Source organism: Cydia strobilella, chromosome 14 (assembly GCF_947568885.1).
Source record: "Cydia strobilella chromosome 14, ilCydStro3.1, whole genome shotgun sequence".
Taxonomy (NCBI): domain Eukaryota; kingdom Metazoa; phylum Arthropoda; class Insecta; order Lepidoptera; family Tortricidae; genus Cydia; species Cydia strobilella.
Window position 1 is genome coordinate 3,436,610 of NC_086054.1, and position 19,932 is coordinate 3,456,541.

At 37.3% G+C, this 19,932-nt stretch overlaps 1 protein-coding gene across 1 annotated transcript in view; it reads left to right on the forward strand.

Moving 5' to 3' along the window:
- LOC134747415 (hemicentin-1-like) overlaps positions 1–19,932 on the forward strand; it is a 52,570-nt gene that overhangs the window by 16,307 nt on the left and 16,331 nt on the right. Inside the window, exons 21-36 of the mRNA XM_063682038.1 lie at positions 241–394; positions 1,691–1,815; positions 3,039–3,213; positions 3,942–4,036; positions 5,295–5,448; positions 6,390–6,511; positions 6,964–7,107; positions 7,753–7,887; positions 8,497–8,618; positions 8,970–9,200; positions 15,206–15,359; positions 15,824–15,941; positions 16,645–16,852; positions 17,230–17,449; positions 17,784–17,943; positions 19,061–19,206. Coding sequence (XP_063538108.1) covers positions 241–394; positions 1,691–1,815; positions 3,039–3,213; positions 3,942–4,036; positions 5,295–5,448; positions 6,390–6,511; positions 6,964–7,107; positions 7,753–7,887; positions 8,497–8,618; positions 8,970–9,200; positions 15,206–15,359; positions 15,824–15,941; positions 16,645–16,852; positions 17,230–17,449; positions 17,784–17,943; positions 19,061–19,206 — 2,463 coding nt within the window. The remainder of the gene's footprint in view (positions 1–240; positions 395–1,690; positions 1,816–3,038; positions 3,214–3,941; positions 4,037–5,294; positions 5,449–6,389; positions 6,512–6,963; positions 7,108–7,752; positions 7,888–8,496; positions 8,619–8,969; positions 9,201–15,205; positions 15,360–15,823; positions 15,942–16,644; positions 16,853–17,229; positions 17,450–17,783; positions 17,944–19,060; positions 19,207–19,932) is intronic.

Consider the following 19,932-nt stretch of genomic DNA (forward strand, 5'->3'; position numbering starts at 1 on the left):
CACAATATCTGAACACGCACTCTAACGCCATGACAATAGAGGCGTGTTCAGATATTTGTGAGCGCCTTAGCCGCTCCGATATATCTGATGGCGACTGTACCTACTTATACTCATTAAATTCGATGTTTAAATATATAGATGTAAAACATTTTCGTGACATTATCGGCTCCGACATGACTGAAAAAAAACTTTACTGTTTTTTTTTAATTTTTATGTTTTATCGCGTATTTTTTCTTGTAGACCCCCCAGAAATTGAGTCTAACGAGATAGACCCCAAGCCTTTAGAAATCGAAGCTGGACAACCTTTGACCCTATCTTGTCAGGCCGGGGGCTTGCCAAAACCGTGGGTCACTTGGACCAAGGACCTAATGCCAATAGGATATACGAAAAATATGTAAGTGTAAAGCGAGGTTTAGACTACCAAGCTTGCATGAAATTGTCATTACATTGCGGTATCTGATCAAACTTTTGAATGCAGTTTACCTTAGTAGTCGGCAATGTAACGTAAATTGCATGCAAGTTCTTGTTAGTCTACGTCTCTCGTACAACCATTTTCGGTCGCCGTTACGACGCAAATGTGTCGACACCGTTTTTTCCGGTCACAATTAGCTCCATGCATGAATTTATTTATATTTTTGGATTCATAATTTATATCGTTGGAACACCGGAAATGATAAAAATACTTTTGTAAACCTTAACATATTTTATTAAAAAATATTTAAAATGTTGAAAATTTTTGAGCGGTTTAAACGCTCATAATTTTTGGCGCGAATTCGACAGAGCGTGATGACGTCACACGTTGGGCGGCCCAACTGACGTTTGCTACTAATGACACTAATCTGTCGAACGCGTGACGTCACGTGGCGTTTCGAGCGTTTCGCTCACTAGCTTTTCGCGGGCAAATTTTTGTACTTTTTATTTATAATTTTAAGTAATTAAATGGTAATTTAAAAACGGAAATGCATTTGTAACATGATATAACGGTAACAAACATCCGAATAAAACATATTTCGTTCAAATATAAACTTCATGCATGAGGCTAATTCCAGTCGCAGTGTCGTCGCCGTTACGACACCGCTACCAGAAATGGGGAAGAGTCGACACATTGTTACCAGTTTTAGTTTCGGTCACAATGTTTCCAAACAGTTCGGTAACGGTTACGACACATTGTGTATAGATTTGGTCACAAACTGAACGCAGTGTATAAAAAAATGTTACGACACTTTGACTTTGTGACCAAAAAGTGTACACACGGCGACCACACTTAGTTACTGAAACAATTCTGGTCGCATTGTGTACACACTGTTACCACACTAAGTAACCAAAACGGAACACAGTCGCAGAGTGTAGTAGCTGTTACGACATATCTGACATTTAGTTACTACTTTGATGATTTCTGCGACTGGAATGGTTATATCCATCTACTGGGCCTTACTGAAAATCAGCGTCGCGGAGTGTGCCATGTTGGCTCACACCGTGACACCAAGCTGAGTAAGGACCATTTAGCGCAACCTCATTCTGTTTAATTATTTCTAGTTTTAGTCTTGTTATGTTGTGCTAATAAATGCTTTTTCTTTCTTTCTTTCTTCTATATGGGCTCCCTTTGGAATGGGTGTAGTCCGGCAAACTGATTCGCCTGTTTGCCAGACTAATAACTAAAATGTACTACGTAATACCTTTTATTTTCTAGGTATTTAAATAAGGCCAATGATTTAGTGCTGGAGAGAGTTACTGAATATGATTCCGGTTTGTTTACCTGCAACGCTAGTAGTATATTGGGATCGTCTTTGAAAAACTTCACAGTAGTTGTTTATGGTAAGTAACTAAACAGAACACTGTAAGTACAAAACCCTATGTTTACAACACTTGTATAAACCGATTTAAAAATTATTCACGTCTGTACACGCGTCATGCGTCATAGTGTGAGTAAGTTGCTTAAAAATAGTACTGAGAGCACGCCAGAAGTCCGCTAGATTTCTGTCGCGGGGCGAGGTAATTCGAGTCGGGGCGGGGCGGTGCGTGGCCGATCTGTATGATAATACTATTACTTATTCTGTGCCTATTACCAACTATTTGAAGCTAGGGGTACTGCAGTAACTGATATTGGGGTATTTCACTCGATATTGGCGGAACCCCTGTCTAAAACTGCGAAATTCGTGTACAGTTTTTTTATATCTAGTAACAGTAACACTTATTGAAACTCTGTAACGTAGAGTCCCAACGGAGCCGACATGTCTCATTGATAAAGGTTTTTTTAAATATGTATATAATAAAAATATTGATGGCACGTGGGCGGAGATCGAAGGAGTCAGGAGTCAGAGAGAAACCCAGCGTGTGTATCTTATGGCGTATATTGGTAAAGTGGACGAGTACATATTTCTTATTACTCCCCTCCTTGCATCAGTTTCCTCATCACTGAGGGTCGTGGTCACTTCTAGGGAACAGCTTCTCTTGGACAATTTGCCCCCACCTCTTTCTGTCTGTCGCCGAGTGTAGGGCACCGTGGAGCGTTGCATCACGGGCTGAGCGGATTTGGTCTGGCCACCTCATTGGGCATCTATCGCCTTCGATTTTACCAGTGATTACCAGCTTTTCCAGGCAATGTGGCCAAAATACACGAGCACTTTGCGTAAGCAGACAGTAGACAGCCTGGTTGTGATGTTCAGTTCATCAAGGATCGATGCATTAGTGCGGCGCGCTGTCCAGTGTAGGTTCAGCACCCTCCTCCAACACCACATCTCAAAGGCATCAATTCTGTTATATTTCTTATTACTATCCTAAACCTATGTCTAATGATTAAGGCGCCACCTATGGGCTTTCTCGTGAACAACGTACCCTAGTGGGTGGGTAAAGTAGGTAAGCCGTCGAGGGTTCGATAGAGAATAGAGGGTTGTCCCATAGATGGCGTTGTTAACGCAAGTTAACAAATACATATACATATTTGCACCTCCTCAGCAGCTCTAACAAGACTTCACGGCAAGAAAACATTGCTAAGCTAGTGAAATAAGTAATCTTACTGAAGATATAAATTATTCCAGCTCCCCCAAAAATAATTCCACCGGAAATTGAACCAGAACCACAGCAATTCGTAGAAGGACAGCTAGTGGAACTACCGTGCCGAGCCAACGGCTCACCTCAACCGGAAGTCAGGTGGTTGCAGAACGGAAACGAGGTCAATGATGACCGGAAATATATTGACGAGTTTGGCTTGAGGTATGTTTGTTTTTGGTATGTATTTAAGTAAGTTTTCCACATATGGTTTTTTTTTTACTTACCTACCTACTCTTAAATGAGGTGAGTATATCCATACTAATATTATAAATGCGAAAGTGTCTCTTCACGCTTAAACCGCTGAACCAATTTAGTTGAAATTTGGTATAGAGATATTTTGAGTCCCGGGGAAGGTCATAGGGTAGTTTTTATCCCAGACGTCATCCTTTAAGAGGGTGAAAGGGGGGGGGTGAAAGTTTGTATGGGGAATCGATAAAAAGCAGATTGGATAAAAATAAGCTACCCAAATTCCTAACCCCACGCAGACGAAGTCTCGGGCAAAAGCTAGTATTATTGGAAATTGTCACGGTCTAGGAATTTTGTCTAGATTATAAGTAGTAATTGTTAGAACTGTATGTAGCGATTGTGCTCATACAAATCTTAAAATGTGGTATTTTCTATAAAAAGGGACCTTTATCGTCGACGTCGATGGCGCTTACGCCATTATTAACGGTGCTCCGATATAAATACAATGCTGCGCGACGTTGTGCGGCGTAAGCGCCAACGACAATAAGGTCCCTTTTCATAGAAAAAGCCCCAAATATACTTCAGCCAACTATATAAACGTTTTATTTTTTATAAATTGTATATACAGATGTCAATCACAATGAAAAAATCAACGATAAAAAAAAATATTAACATTTAGGTTTTATTTTTTGATTGATTACCAGATTTGTGGCAAATTTAACGGACTTTGGTGAATACACGTGTATTGTTAAAAACAAGTATGGAAATACCAGTTATAGCTACAGCGTTTATATTTGGGGTAAGTTGAATCTCTAATTCAAGATACTATGTAAGTAGTGTCAAAGTAATACACCAATCATCGTCAAATAAAGGATTTAATACAATAAAACAGACATAACTTGGAAAACTCCACTAGGCGACGCCATTACGGTGATGCTCATCTGTCAAGTCCTTGCCTCGCTATAGTGATGTATCCATTTCGATTACCGATTGTATAGCTGCACTCGCGAAAGCCTCATATCGGTTATTAGTAGAAATTAAACAAATTTCGAAATCGACGTTTTCAGAGCGTTTCTTTTTTTATTTGCCGTTTTTTTATGCGACCTTTTTGTTTTATGTTATTTCTAGCCAGGGTCACGAGCTCTTTTCATCCTAGGAGAAAAAAAGTGTCCCAAAATTTCAATATATTTTTCAAACTTTCCTTTTTGTTACCGCCATACAAAGTATATGGGAAATGGTAACACAATAGGAAAAAACCTTGGGACATTTTTTTATCCCATTAGGATCGAAGGAGCTCGTGATTCTGAGTAGAAATAATGCACAAGTTTTGAAAAAATACAAAGTTAATGAGTGGCATTTTTTTCAAGAAACGCTTTTTAAGGCGGTTCCCTGAGCCAGAAGGCGAAAAATCTCCTTATATGATCATGTTTTTCTAAAAGGCGTTGATATTCGTAGACGTGGATAAAATATATGTAGTTCTTGACTATATTATCTTTAATATCATAGCTTCCGATACACGAATTATGACACTTCGCTCGATACAATTAATTCCCAAAGTAACATCTAACTCGGACTTTTAATCCAACTTTACTCGGTTATTTATTATGTGATACTATATATAAACAAAAAAAGAAGAAAAAACAATCTTATCCTAAATAGTAATTTCATAACTTTCGAATTTCGATATTGTAAGGCAACGTATTTAAAACAAATAAAAATCGACCAAATTCGATCAAAATTGACACTTGGCGCGCATGATCTTTCCCGTTCTTTCTTGCGAAATGTAACAGTGACAGCGACAAACCGATGGAACGGCCTTAATGAGTATCATACGCATGCTTTATATATAACGATAAGTCCGCCTGTTATGTGTGCGTGCTGGATATTGGCATATTGTGATGGACTTTTTGTACATACTTACACTTGCACATACTTTTTTACTCACTTCCATGCAATAAACAATTATGAATTATATTAAAGTTAAAAAATAATATTTTGTTATAATATTTAATTTTGCTTTTTATTATCTTACCATAATAAAAAAAAAATTGTTTCAGTTCCACCTTCAATTGAACCTCCTCTGCACATCGACACGGCTGTCCTCATAGGTTCAAATATAAGTCTCAATTGTGACGCTGTTGGTTTCCCACTGCCGGTCATATATTGGGAGTTGAATGGTACTGTTATTAACAAAAACAATACCAACCTAAGGTAAGCCTATACACTATTAGCCTCCGCACGCGGTTTCGTCATCTTAGAAAACGTAAAAAACTTTCAACCCTATTTTCACCGCCTGACAAACATTAACTCAGGAGTATAGGTATATTCTGATATATGATGCCTATGCTAGAGTATATATACTTACAGTGTGAAAAGAATGAATGGGCCCTGGAGGGAAAGTACCTCAAAACCTGAAGTTAGATTATTTTGCTTAAAGGAAACATTCTTTTATTTTTGAAAATAAACGAAACTGCATTCAAAAAAATTTTCATTTTTTTTCAATTTTGCTTGTCTAAATACTAAATAAATACATTCTTGAATACTAAATATTCGATTTTATGGATGTTCATTACGACAGACGAGTGTAAGGCCTAATGTTTCTCGGGGAAATGTTATCATTAACATTAACTAGATCGAATAGTAGAATTCGGCTTTCCACACTGTATATATGGTACATGTGAGAGAGTGTGCGTGACGTAAATAGTGCTCACTACAGGGTCGAATCTCAAAAAAAAAGTTTCATAACACTTCTTCAACCCTTTACGAATATATGTTTAAAATTTAAGCTCCTACCCTTAACGGTTTGGGTTGTGTGTTGTCCATCAATATATAAGAAACTTTAAAAGATTCGCATGTCAAAAATTAGCAAAATAATTAATGAATGAATATATGTATAACTAGCGATCCGTCCCGGCTTCGCACGGGTGCAATGCTGATGGATTATACATATAAACCTTCCTCTTGAATCACTCTATTAAAAAAAACCGCATCAAAATCCGTTGCGTAGTTTTAAAAATCTAAGCATATACATAGGGACAGACAGACAGCAGAAAGCGACTTTGTTTTATACTATGTAGTGATGTGATTAATGTATTGTGTAAATAAATGATCTCTATTCTATTCTATTCTATATACTTAAAATCCCTTTTCAGTTTCAACTACTACGGCACAATTAATATCACAAGTGTGAGTGCAAAACAAGAGGGACTGTACAGTTGTTTAGCTGAAAACGTCGCTGGAGTTTCAAGAAAGGATTTCTACTTACAAGTCAACGGTAGTACTACCTAAGATCGAATTTACACGGTTCTCAGAGAACAGGAGGTAGCTATATGCTAGAGTGAGAAAATTATATATAAAATACCATCTCACTATAGTAGATAACTGCCTCTCGATCAAACAGAATAAACGCAACCGTAGGTACCTACTAGGCTTTACTTGAGAAATTGAAAAAAATTAATTCGCCTGAAAAATTAAAGATATATTCTGGCAAATAACCCATTTTGTCCGTAGAAAAGGGTGCGAAATTCAATTTTTCTATGGGTGGACAACCCTTCGCCCCGACATTTTTCCAATTTGCCGCCTTTTTCTAGTAACAGAAAGGGCTTACCAGAGTATAGGTAACTAAGCTATGTCTTCATACATCTTTGATCTTTGAGTAGGCCATTAAAAAGATACATATTGTAAAAGTTCCAAAGCTGGGAATACATCTAATTAAATTAAATTTAGACCCACCAAGGATTTTAGAAGACAACTACACCGGGCCATACATAGCGACAGAAAAGGACCTACTGCTGAAGATCGTATGCAAAGCTACAGGCAACCCTAGACCATATATTTACTGGATGAAGGATGACGTGTATCTTGACAAAGGTAATGATCCCACTGACTGCGCCAGTGAATTTTGAGTTTTAAATTAATCTTTATTCTTGAATTTACGAGTAGGCTCATCGCAGTGCACTTTTGAATATTAAAAACCTACTACCTACCCCATTATCCTTTAAAAACATTTTTACAACGTGAACCACCATTGTTTTTTCCCTCACCACCCACTACGCACATAACCAATTTCAGAATTCGTGCATGACTGTGGTGCCGCCTAGTTCGTCAAGGTTAACAATCTTGGTGTGTCTTTTTATTGAATAATATTGTAAAACGCTTTCAAAAAATTAGTTTATATTTCTTATGAAAGTAAAAGATCGTATATGATTTATAATTGTAACATATTCGCTGTGACTTATTGTAGGAAATTACTTTTTCAAAAGTGATTTTTAATCAAAAGACACGTCAAGATCTCTTACCTACTTTCTAATATTAAAAAAAAACGAACTATAGTGGGTGTGGGACATTTGACAGTTGACGGCTGCCAAATAGTATGAAGATGTCGTCCCACAAATATTCATATGTTCACCATGTCATGCGTTGGCGTCGCATGTATTTCCCTCACCGCCTTCTTCGCACATAGCCAATACACACAGGTTACATGATAACATTTAAATGTGCCATTAAATCTTACAGACAGCAGATATGACGTAGACATTGACGGAACTCTAACTATAAAGTCGCCGTCTGAGGATCTGAGCGGATTCTATACATGCTTAGCTAAGAACATAGTTGGAGTGGACAAAAAAACCGTTCCTGTTGAGATTTATAGTAAGTATAAATATAAAACTCCCAGACACTCGAACATATTAAAGTTTAAACGGGTTACTCACTTAATTTTAGTCGAGGAATCGCTCGACATGTTTCGATCCATTAAACTTCATTAGAGAATCTTCAACACGAGCACGAGGGCGTGCGTGCGACGTGTACTCAAGTTACTTTATTTTACTAAAATAAGGTAAGTAATCCGTTTAAAATAGTTTTAATACCTTTCAGTATGACTAAAAGTTCAAATGTTAATTTACTTTGCCCCATGTTGGGCGCCATTTGTTATGTATTTTCAGGAAACTACATTTCAGTTAAATAATAATTGTACCTTCGAATATTTTATTATTCACTCTTTATCCCTCCCTCCCTTAAAACTAAACCAAGGTATCTAGACTAAGTTAAACAAAGTATCTGGAGAGATTTTGTCTTATACTTGAGTGGAGTTTCTCTACCTACCCGCAAGTCCCGCAACTGTGGCTTTTGACATGTTTTTTGAAAGTTTTGAAAAAACAAAAACGGTTGGAGAATCATATAACGCCTTAGTAGTCAGTTAATAAAAGCTATATTGCTTAACCTTAAAAATAATCGCACAGCCGTTTGATTGGTTTTCAGCTCTACCTACGAAAGTGCAAGCGGACGAGTCTCAATCAGCAATCACAGTCGTAGAAAGCAACAACGTTTCTGTGGATTGTCCAATAAAGACTTCGCGGAATAGCTCTGTCACATGGTATAAGGTTCGATTCCATTATGAAGTTGCATGAAACCTGTTCCCTTTCCCATTAGCTTGGCTTTTAGTGTGTAAATAAGGCACTTGAGAAACACATTAAATAATCTAATAGCAAATAATAAGCTACAAAAATTTCGTTACAGTGTTAGTGCTCCAGTTCCCCATCAACCAGTTTTAAGGGATGGTTTTTGTAGATTTACGTGTTTACTGTATAACAGCAGCAACTTTAGCCACGTTTAAGCGCCTCACATTAAAAAATTCACACTCCAAACTAATCTACTTTTCACGTTACATGGCGATCCTGACAGAAATGAAGTAATGAAGCTTTTCTTTTGATAATTTTACCCATTGTTTTCAGGACGCCAAGCTTATATCGCACGGTCACCTCTTGCTCCCCAATATATCTCGTCTTAACGAATCTACATACGCCTGTGTAGTGACCAACGCCATAGGTTCCACTCACACTACAGTACGAGTTAAAGTGGAATGGCCTCCACGGTTTATAAAAGAAGAGAATGGAGATGTGACAGTGGTGCGCGGAGAGGATACATGGTTGGAGTGTGGAGTTGATGCTAGACCAAGCGCTTCGGTAAGATTACAGACTACCCAACGCTTCTTTGAGGGTGGGAGAGACATAATATTTATAGCAAACAGTGAGCAAGAGAGCTTTTAATAGCAAAAATACTTTACTGTGAATCGCAAATTTAATAGAACTTCTATTATATCTTGATACCTCATCTCATTTTTACCTTAGTCCCCATTATGTTAATAAGTTAATTAGTATTTTAGTTACTTCCAAAGTATCCTTATTAGGTATAATTTGTATTCGCTTTGTTCACATATGTGGCTACGATAGTGCGTAACCTTAGTATACTTAGTACCTATTAGTTTAGTATTATGTCACTACCTGTGAGTTCCTATAATTGAGAGAGAGAGAGAGAGAGAGAAAATTTATTTAACATCACAAAACATGAAACATAAAATATGTAGGTTCATAGTTTACTAATGTACCTAACTAGATACATTACTTCTTAACTAAATTAATTGACATTGGCATTAAAGACAGCGTGATGTTAAAAAGGAGTCTCGACTCAGCATAATGTTGCAGTAAATTTACTGCAACGCTGGTTTTCAGTCGGATCCTATAAACAAAAAGAAACACTAAGTACCTATTACATAATAAAAGGAATAAAGACAAAAAAAGTTTTAAGTGATAAAAGAAAAAAAAGAAACCTTAAGTATTAAGAACATTAAATGAGAAAAAGAAAGATAAAGAATAGGTATATGGAAGGTGTATGAAATGAAAGTGTGCATTGTGTTGTTGAGTGTGTAGTATTATTATAAGTACTTATAAAATTATAAAGGATTTTTTGTGTTTTTGTTGGTTAAGATATATATTTATACGTAGGTAAGACTGATACTGAAGTGTAAAGTGTGAATGTGCGTATTTGTAAATAATATTATATTTAATGTCATTATTGTATGTATTATATGGCTGGGCTATAATCAAAGATAAGAGGGTATTGCTCTACCGCCAAGAGGTAGTTCATTTTGAATCTGAAGAAGGTGTCGCTTAAGCTGTGTTTTAAAACTTTTAAGAGAATTTAATATCTTTAATGGCGGAGGTATATTATTCCAGCACTTAGTTGCTGTGTATTTAAAACTTCCTCGAAATGCGGAGGTGCAGTAATGAAAAGTTACTAATTTGTTGTTGACCGATCTAAGACCATATTTCATAGAAGTTTTGAACGCCAGGTGAACTTTTGGAAGAGGTACTCGGGTTTTGAAAACTTTAATACTCCAAACAACAAGGAAGATAGATGAAGTTCTCTTCTGTAAGTCATTTTAAGAATGCCTGATGAATTTAAGTAAGGTGTCACGTGCGTTCGTGGAGGGATTCTAAAACAGTAACGTGCACATGCATTCTGGACTCTTTGTATAATGCGTTCAGTTCTAGCTAACAACCGTGGTCCATAAACCACGTCCGCGTAATCAAACTTTGAGAGTATTAGCGTATCACAAAGGTTGACTCGAAGGTCTACGCTAAGAAAATCACGGATTCTATAGAGGACCTTAAGTCTATAAAATGAGTTTCGGGCAATATCTGCTATGTGACTTTCAAAACGAAGACATTCATCCATTATAACACCTAGATTACGCGATTCAGAAACACGATCTATTTCTTCGCCTAAAATGGAAATGATAGGTTTATGGTTTTCTATTTGTATTATTTGATGCTTGGAGCCAAAAATCATAACTTTTGATTTATTAGGATTAAGTACTAAAGAGTTCGATGATGACCAAATTGTTATGTTATCTAAGTCTTCATTTATTTTGGCAACTGCTACAGCCACATTAGCAGGATCACATGGGATGTAGATTTGGATATCGTCTGCGTATATGTGGAAGTTACTATGTTTTATTACATCACGGACATCAGCTGTATATAGGATAAATAAAAGCGGGCCTAAGATCGACCCCTGTGGCACTCCTCTAGATAAAATAGATGGTTTGGATTTCAAAAACATACCGTTATTATCTGTAAGTTTGATAACTTGCGTTCGACGATTAAGATAACTCGAAAACCATTTAATTGTGTCTGGTTCAACGCCATAGTATTTCATTTTTGATAACAATAATTTTGTATTAATAGCATCAAAGGCACGTGAGAAATCAAGAAGTGTCATTATAGTTCCCCTGCCCATATCCTGTGCAGATAGTATATTGTCTACTACATCAAGAAGTGCAGTTGCCGTACTACGCGATTTACGAAACCCAGATTGTTGAATAGGAAGAATTTGATTTCTTTCAAGAAAAGCATATAACTGTGTGTATACAATGCGTTCCAATATTTTAGATATACAAGGAAGAATGCTTATTGGTCGCAAATCTTTAAAACTAGTGATATTATTTTTTTTAGGAAGAGGCGTTACCAAAGCCACTTTCCAGGCATCGGGGAAGACTGATTATGTTATGGATTTATTTATTATTACAGTTATTGTACTAAGTGAACGAGGAAGAGTTAGAAGTAGCATATCTAAGTTAATACCGTCATCACCCAGAGCAGAGGATTTAAGTGATCTGATTATTTTAAGCACAGAGATCTCATCTACTGGCTCTAACCTAAATGATGAAGTATGATAGTGGTTGGATTCAAAGTAAGCCTGATATGGTTGTGGAGCTACAGGACTGCCTGGAACTTGGAGGAAATGTGAATTAATAAGATCTGGGTCACGTAAATGAGTAGGAATTTCATGGTTCTGAGAGTTATGAGTTATTTTCACGGTACGTTTAAGATTGTTCCATAGAGACCGAGAGTTACTAGCATTATGGTTAATATTTTGGTTGAAATAAGCCCGTGTTTCATTAAATAGAGCTTTGTTGACGCAGCTTTTTAAATCAGTGTAGTATTTTTTATGTTCATCTAATCCAGATGCCCTAAACCTATTATGAGCCTGATCACGCAGGCGCATCATTTCCCTAATCGTATATGTTATCCAAGGATAGCTTCTTTCTCTGATAATAACCAGTTTTTGAGGTGCATATAAGTTGAACAGAGATAAAACTATGCTATTAAAAGAATTGACCATATCATTTACGGTTGATAGTGAAATGATATTGTCCCATTGAATATATTCAAGAGATTTGTTAAATATTAGTAAATCAATATCTTTTAGTGGTCTTAGAATAACTTGCTGAGGCACAGGTTTAATTTTCTTTATATTTAGTTCACAAGTTAGGAATGCATGGTGACTAAGAGTAGGTATATAGTCTACTTGAGTGTTTAAAACGGCAATGTTGCTGCAAATCAAATCTATCAATGTACTGCTATGACTTGTAAAGTGAGTTGGCTCATTAACATATTGTGTAAAATTTAAATAGTTTAAAAATTGAGTGAGTTTAGTACAATTTCGGTCTTTATTTAACAAATTAACATTAAAATCTCCCATTAACGTAATATAGTCAAAAGTATCAATGTCAAACCATGGTGGCCGGTAAGCTGTTCCTAGAAGTAAAACTACACCTTTAATAGATAACTTAAGCCACATTTGTTCAACTACGGAGTCAGAGGGATGAGCACAGCGCCGCGCAGTAATGCCTTTCCTGATGTAAAAGCCGACGCCGCCACCGCGTTCTCGCACCGAGCGAGGCCGTGGGACGTGGCGCAGGCTATAGTTCGGCAAGACAGGTGCCCGCCCCTCTTCCCCTTCCCGAAGCCAGGATTCATTTATAGCCATTATGTCTATATTACGCTCTTGAACTGCAACTATAAATTCGTTATGATTAGTCCCTAGAGAGCCTGCATTGAGAAGTCCTAATTTTAAATTTATTTTTTTGGTCATTTATAAATAGAACTAGGTTCGTATAGGACTAGGTTAAAAACATTTAGCGTGATAAGTATAAAAAATGTGTGTGTTATGTATGACATCGAGTAAAAAATAGCAACATACATACAACTAGTTAAAAAGTAAAGGCTTAGTGTAACAAAAAGTTTCCACAGAAACAGACTACTATGATAAAGTATTGCACGAGACAGATATTTTTGAGATCCATAAGAAAGAAACCTAGTATTTATATAAAAATCTAAATTATAATTAATAATATGTAAAAAAGTGGCGTACATTAGGGTTAAACATATTATCAAACCGCAATCAATTAGGCAGCCCTTGAAACGGCGCGTGTTGACTATTAGATGCAGGTCCCTTGTATAGTTTTTCCAACACTGCTTCCGATGTAATTCGTACTATTGAGCTAATTTCGGAGCGACGCATATAAATGGTACCGTTTGAGGTCCAAGTGAATTTAAAGTTTAGTTGAGCTCCTGCGGCTCGGGCTTTACTGAAAAGAACCCTGTTAGCCTTTGTGAGGTGTTCGTTTATGTACACGCGACGAGAGCTTCCCGGAACTTCCAGCATATCAGTGGTGAGCCCGCGGCGTACTCTGGCGGCGCGCAGGATCTGGTCACGCGGGGCGCGCCGCGTCAGCGTCAGCACGACGGGTCGTGGCCGCTCGACGCTGCCCACGCCACCGCCGCGAAGGCCCACGCGCCGCACGTCGTCCACGTCACGAGGGTCCAGTTCGACACCCAACTTGGCGCACATTGTGTGAATTACTTGTTGTAAGTTTTCGCTATTGTGTTCTGTTAGACCTAAAATTTCGACATCCTTCAGTAGATGGCGCTGTTCCTTGTATTCTATTTCTTGGCGCAGCTCGACCACTTCAGTGCGAAGATTTTTTACTTCAGATTTACAAAAATCTAGCTCTTTCAGCTGGCTTTTCATTTCTGAGATTTCATTTCGAAAAGATGCCACGTCCTCAGAGGTGTTGTTGAGCGATGTAGTGAACGCGGTCATCTCTCGTGTCATTGTGTCGAAGACGCGTTGCAGTTGCTGGAGGGCTGTTGTAAATGAAGAGAGAACCTCGTTGGGAACAGTCATTGATGCTAGGTTTTGAGCAGAGTTTAAGAACTCCCTAGTAGCACTTTCATCATCTGATTTTGAGCCAGACGTCGGCGCCGGCCGTTTTTGGGGTGGTAAAACTGACTTACAACTAGAAACTGATTGGTTTTGTGTTATTGTAAAGTCTGGAGGAGAACATAAAGTGTCGCCAAGTACAGTGCAAATACTGTCTGTAGATGAGTGGGTTAAAGACAAGTCATCTGGGCGTCGCTTTTGTAATTTTTTGCAGGCTGTGTTATTTGACGATGGAAAGACTGAGCACGGGAGTTTTGATATATCAGGCTTGGGCAATGGAGTACTTGCTGATGTTGGTAAGTCTTTTTCATGGCACCTTCGGCATTTCCAGGTTTTTTTATTGTCCACAGACATTAGGGTATAACGTTTGCTACCAACACCGATGCGTTCTAGGCAATCTAAGCAGTATCCCACGTTACAAGAGGAACAATCCAGTGAATGCCTGCTGTTGATTCTTTTATCGCAATTTCCACACTTGGCTGGAGGACTCATTGTGTTAGTACTTAAGGCTTTGTATTATTTATTCTTTAGACAATAGTACACTCTATTTTCTATTTGCCAATGGTAAAATGCAAATCGACCGGCTACTACTAAACGTCATCGACCATTAACCATTTGTATACGAACCGATCGAAGGTATTTTTATTTTATGTTGTATAATCACTCGTAACACAATTTACTATAAAAATTCAGCGCAGTTTCTATTAATTATTATGTTTTTATAAATTATTTATTTTATATTATACGCTTTGGCAGTTGTCGTATCTACTATAATGTTTGTGTTAATGTCACAGCTGTTGGATCTCCAAATCAATAAAATAAAAATAAAATAAATGTAACGATCCTACCGACTGCGCCAGTACATTAGGGTAAATGCTTTCTTAACAAATAGAAAACATCTAGTCACATTTGCACGCATAGAGATAAAGAGAGAGAGAGAGAGAGATAGCATAAAGATTTACCCGCAAAGATATAAATAGAGGATATATTGGTAATATTGGTATTCTGGGGTTATGCTTAGTGGAATTCAAATATATGTGGTGGTTGTAGGGACAACACGACTCTAGACTCCTCACAATTGTATGAGCCCTCCCTTAATGTAATACGTGTTTTTTTACAGATAAGATGGCTGGCCAACTCCCGAATAATGCTAGGCGAAGATAAATCTCGTTTGAAGCTTAAGAATCTACAGCTGCATCATACTGGAGTATACACGTGCATAGCCAGTAACAAGCATGGCACTGTGGTCAGGCATTTTAATTTAGATGTTCTAGGTACGAAACATACTGCCCTAACACCCATAACAGCCGTGACGTTTAAAAACCCATCGATAGCACTGGTTCCAACTGTTCTTATAAGTCCATAAACCGGAAATGTCCAGTTTTTAAATTCCAACCTCTTCTTCTAAATACCTAGAACCTTCTTCCTCTTTCTTTACCTAGAACTCGAGTCTCGAACGCACTCAAACACGATTGCTGGGTCATCATTCATTCTATATTAGCGTAATTTTTGCGTGTTTATCCTCATTTTTTAAAGAAATTTACAGGTGTTTTTCTAGGTTTGTAATACTGAACAGTCTGCTTGACCTTGACGTTTGTGTGCTTATGAGTTTCTTCGCGATTTTATGGCAAAATCAATTGATTATTATAATTCCTTCTCCAATCTCATTCAAATTTCTTCTCTACTCACGGGTACATTAGCTAACATTTGGACATAATAATTATCCGATATTTTCCAGTGCCGCCTTTTATATCGGAGTTTGACTTATTAGACGTCCAACTGAAGGAAGGAATGAACGCAACCCTGCAATGCAACGCCGAGGGATCTCCACAACCCTCAATTGAATGGACATACAGGTACCAATCTTACACAGAATAAAATTGAATAGTACTAAAGTACAGAAAGATCTCTCGCATCATTTTGACATTTGAAAACGAGTACATATTTGAATAAACAAATTACTTTTGATGCGTGTTGATACAATGAGAAGATGAGAAGTATTATTATTGACTGATACCTGAGATAAAAAAAAAACAATGTTCAAAATTATTTATTTTATATATAGACAAAGAGGATATAATATAGAGCGGTACTGTCATAGTACATTTTGTAACCACAGTAAATTCACTGCCATCTATCGACACACTTTAAAAATAAAAATGAAGATTTTAAAAATACTATAAAATGTATTTAAATATGGATAAATGATTTTTTTATTTGCATTAATTATTTTTATATGATTTTGACCCATGTTCTTTCACTGATATGTGTTAAAATTATAAATAACAAACGAAACCGTCAACGCCCTCTATACGAGAGTAGGCCAAAACTAGTGGTGCCATCTGATCGAGAATCAAATTTTCGTGATTTTCCAGGCATGTTTTTTCCTTAGACTGTATTCATCTATTACGGAGTTATATCTATCTTTGATATAGACATACATGTATATTGTATATGATGCAGGGGATGGAACCACCCGGTAAGCAAATAAATGCCTGTATTGGGGGGCACCGCTCATCCCTAGGAGATTCTGATTTAGTATCCCTTTTTCATTTTTAGCAACCCTAACTGGCGTCTCATCAACTCATCACTGACCATTACCAACGTATCTAACACCTCAGAAGGCCTGTTCCGTTGCTCGGCGCGCAACATTGCCGGCTCGGCGCACATAGTGTACAATGTGGCTATTGCCGCACCGGCCGTTATTGAGGAAATTATACTGTATAATCAAGAAGGGACCACGGTGGAAGGACATGCAGAAATCGTGGTAAAGTGGATAACATTAATCATTTTGAAACAAGTTCGCTGTTTTCCTCTCTTACCAATGAATATGTTTGTTAGAAAAGTGAGCAGTAAGCTTGTAGTTTGAAGCTTTATGAAACTTAGGCCAGTCGTTAGCTTGTTTCTTTTTTTAGTAAAAATATTTCCGGCTGCATGAAAAAAAGTACCTAATAGCTATTGAAACTGAGAGGGGCAAACAAAATAAATAATAAAAAACGGAATCAAATACAGTTAAAAATAGTGCGAAGATTGGCATTATTAATTTAAAATGGAACCGACATTTTCATCTCTATACATCTGTTCTGGGACATCACATTCAGGTCTATCCGGTTCGAAGGGCCATACAACGTTTATCTTTTTCAGTTTGGCAGCACTTCCCGATTATCCTGCAAAGCTTCCGGCCGTCCCACACCCAAAATACAGTGGATCAAAAACGGGAAAACACTTAGCGAAAACCAGCAAGACATAAATTATGCCGACTTAGTATTCAGTAATGTGAACACAAGTACTTCTGGCGTATATTCTTGTGTGGCGAGTAACGAAGGCGGGATGGATGAACGGAGAACCAAGGTAGATGTGCTAGGTGTGTAGAATGTATTTAAAAAAAGTAGAAGTCCTCAACCCGTTACTATTCTATAGTTATTTTTGAAACAAGAGAGCAAAATTGTTTTGTACTGCTAGTGCTAATTTTGAGTTGAGCAAATGAAAGTTTTTCTACTAGTATTTTGAGCAAATAACTTTAGTCTCGTGGTTTATGCATACCAAGCGTAATGAGCAAAATCCGATTTTATTACTTGTAGGTATATGCTTGTTTAAAGTGTTTAAACTGCCGAGGTGATAAACTTCTATCTATCTATGTTATCTTTACCATTTTTTTTAAAGAAATGCATTGTCCCAACGTACTTAAATGTTTTCAGAGCCCCCTAAAATATTCAAAACCTTGTTTCAAAACTGGAACTCCACGGAGACGGAGACAATACTGGAGGTGATATCCGGACAAGCGTTCAACCTTCACTGTCATCCGTATGGGAACCCTATGCCTGAAGTGTATTGGTTCAAAGATGGCGTCCCTTTGAGGTAAGTATTAGACTATCCAATTTAATACCTTGTTTTAAAACTGGTTCTCCATGGAGACGGAGACAAGACTGGAGGTGATATCCGGACAAGCGTTCAACCTTCACGGTCATCCGTATGGAACCCTATGCCTGAAGTGTATTGGTTCAAAGATGGCGTCCCTTTGAGGTAAGTATTAGACTATCCAATTTAATACCTTGTTTTAAAACTGGTTCTCCATGGAGACGGAGACAAGACTGGAGGTGATATCCGGAAAAGCGTTTAACCTTCACTGTCATCCGTATGGGAACCCTATGCCTGAAGTGTATTGGTTCAAAGATGGCGTCCCTTTGAGGTAAGTATTAGACTATCCAATTTAATACCTTGTTTTAAAACTGGTTCTCCATGGAGACGGAGACAAGACTGGACGTGATATCCGGACAAGCGTTCAACCTTCACTGTCATCCGTATGGGAACCCTATGCCTGAAGTGTATTGGTTCAAAGATGGTGTCCCTTTGAGTAATATAAGTATCCAATTTAAAACCTTGTTTCAAAACTGGTTTTCCACGAAGAAGGAGACAAGACTGGAGGTGATATCCGGAAAAGCGTTTAACCTGCACTGTCCTTATGAAAATCCCATGCCTGAAGTGTATTTGTTTAAACGGACGCCCCCTTTGAGGTAAATTTATTTGGCTGTCATCTCATCTCATTGCATCAAAATTATCTCAATCTTAGTTATCTCCATACTCACCTCGTCACTCGTCGAAATGTTCTGACGATAATTTATTTACAATGACTTCTTGCTTATTAGCTATAACGCCTATAACTGCAAACATCTTTCATCGTTCGCGCATATAACGCGCGCGCGCGCGGTATATATACTGTTAGCTTAAGTTTCTAGGCGCACTGGTTTTTGCTGTAATGCCGTTTAACCATAATTGCATTAAATAAATAAATATACAGTCGGTCTAACTAAACGCGCTCGACGTTCGTCTCCCTATTCTCCTGACTTGCCAGTTTATACACTGAGTGAGCTGATCTCTTTCTTGGAATCAACACTGACTACATTCAGACTTTTAAGAATATTGTCTATATTATCAGCTATTTGTTTAGAAAAAAAAATCTGAAACTTTGTTTTAGATTATTTGACGAAAGCATGGTATCAACGGACTTCGGAGAAGTGATACAATCGCGCGAGGCTCGACCGGAACAAAGCGGGAACTACATTTGCGTCGCTAGGAATAGCGTTGGGAATACCAGCATCGTATACATAGTTGACGTTTTGGGTAAGCCAACCAAAAACTTCATATTATATATGTATATATATATATATCATAATCATAATATATTTGCACTTAAACTATCGTGAGACATATATCAAAATATTTATCATTACGGTTTTAACTCACTATTATTTTTAGTCGCTTTTGGCGACATGTTTCGGATAAAAAATAATAGTGAGTAAAAACCGTACTGATAAATATTTCATAATATATTTATTGTGACTATAGGTATACAAATATACCTATAGTCTGATTTTTGGGTCGTGATCCAGAATCACTTTTTCTGTAAATGATCCACAATATCATATGGATAATTAGTTTAATTTTACTATCTTATACTAAGTAATCATAATCATGGTTACCCTATGACTTTAGACAGTTTTGACATACTGTATGAAAAGCGACAAGACGTCACATTGAGTAGGGTGACTAAATTGTATGCAATAAAAAAAAATCCTACTTGTCATATGAAAAGTAATCATCATTATTGGTGATTTAAAGCAACATCATTAGGCTCATACTCTAAGAACAAATTAAATTATTTTCTATGAAAATATTTTAATTTGTGTTTTATTTCAGTTTATCATTAGGCTCAACTTTTAATTCTGTATGATGTCTTGTTCTCTTGCTCCACGACCCCGAAATCGTCCTGCATATAGGCGCCGAATAATCCGGGCACGGGAAAAATAAATCACAAAGCGGGTCCATCCATACAGATTAACGAGTCGC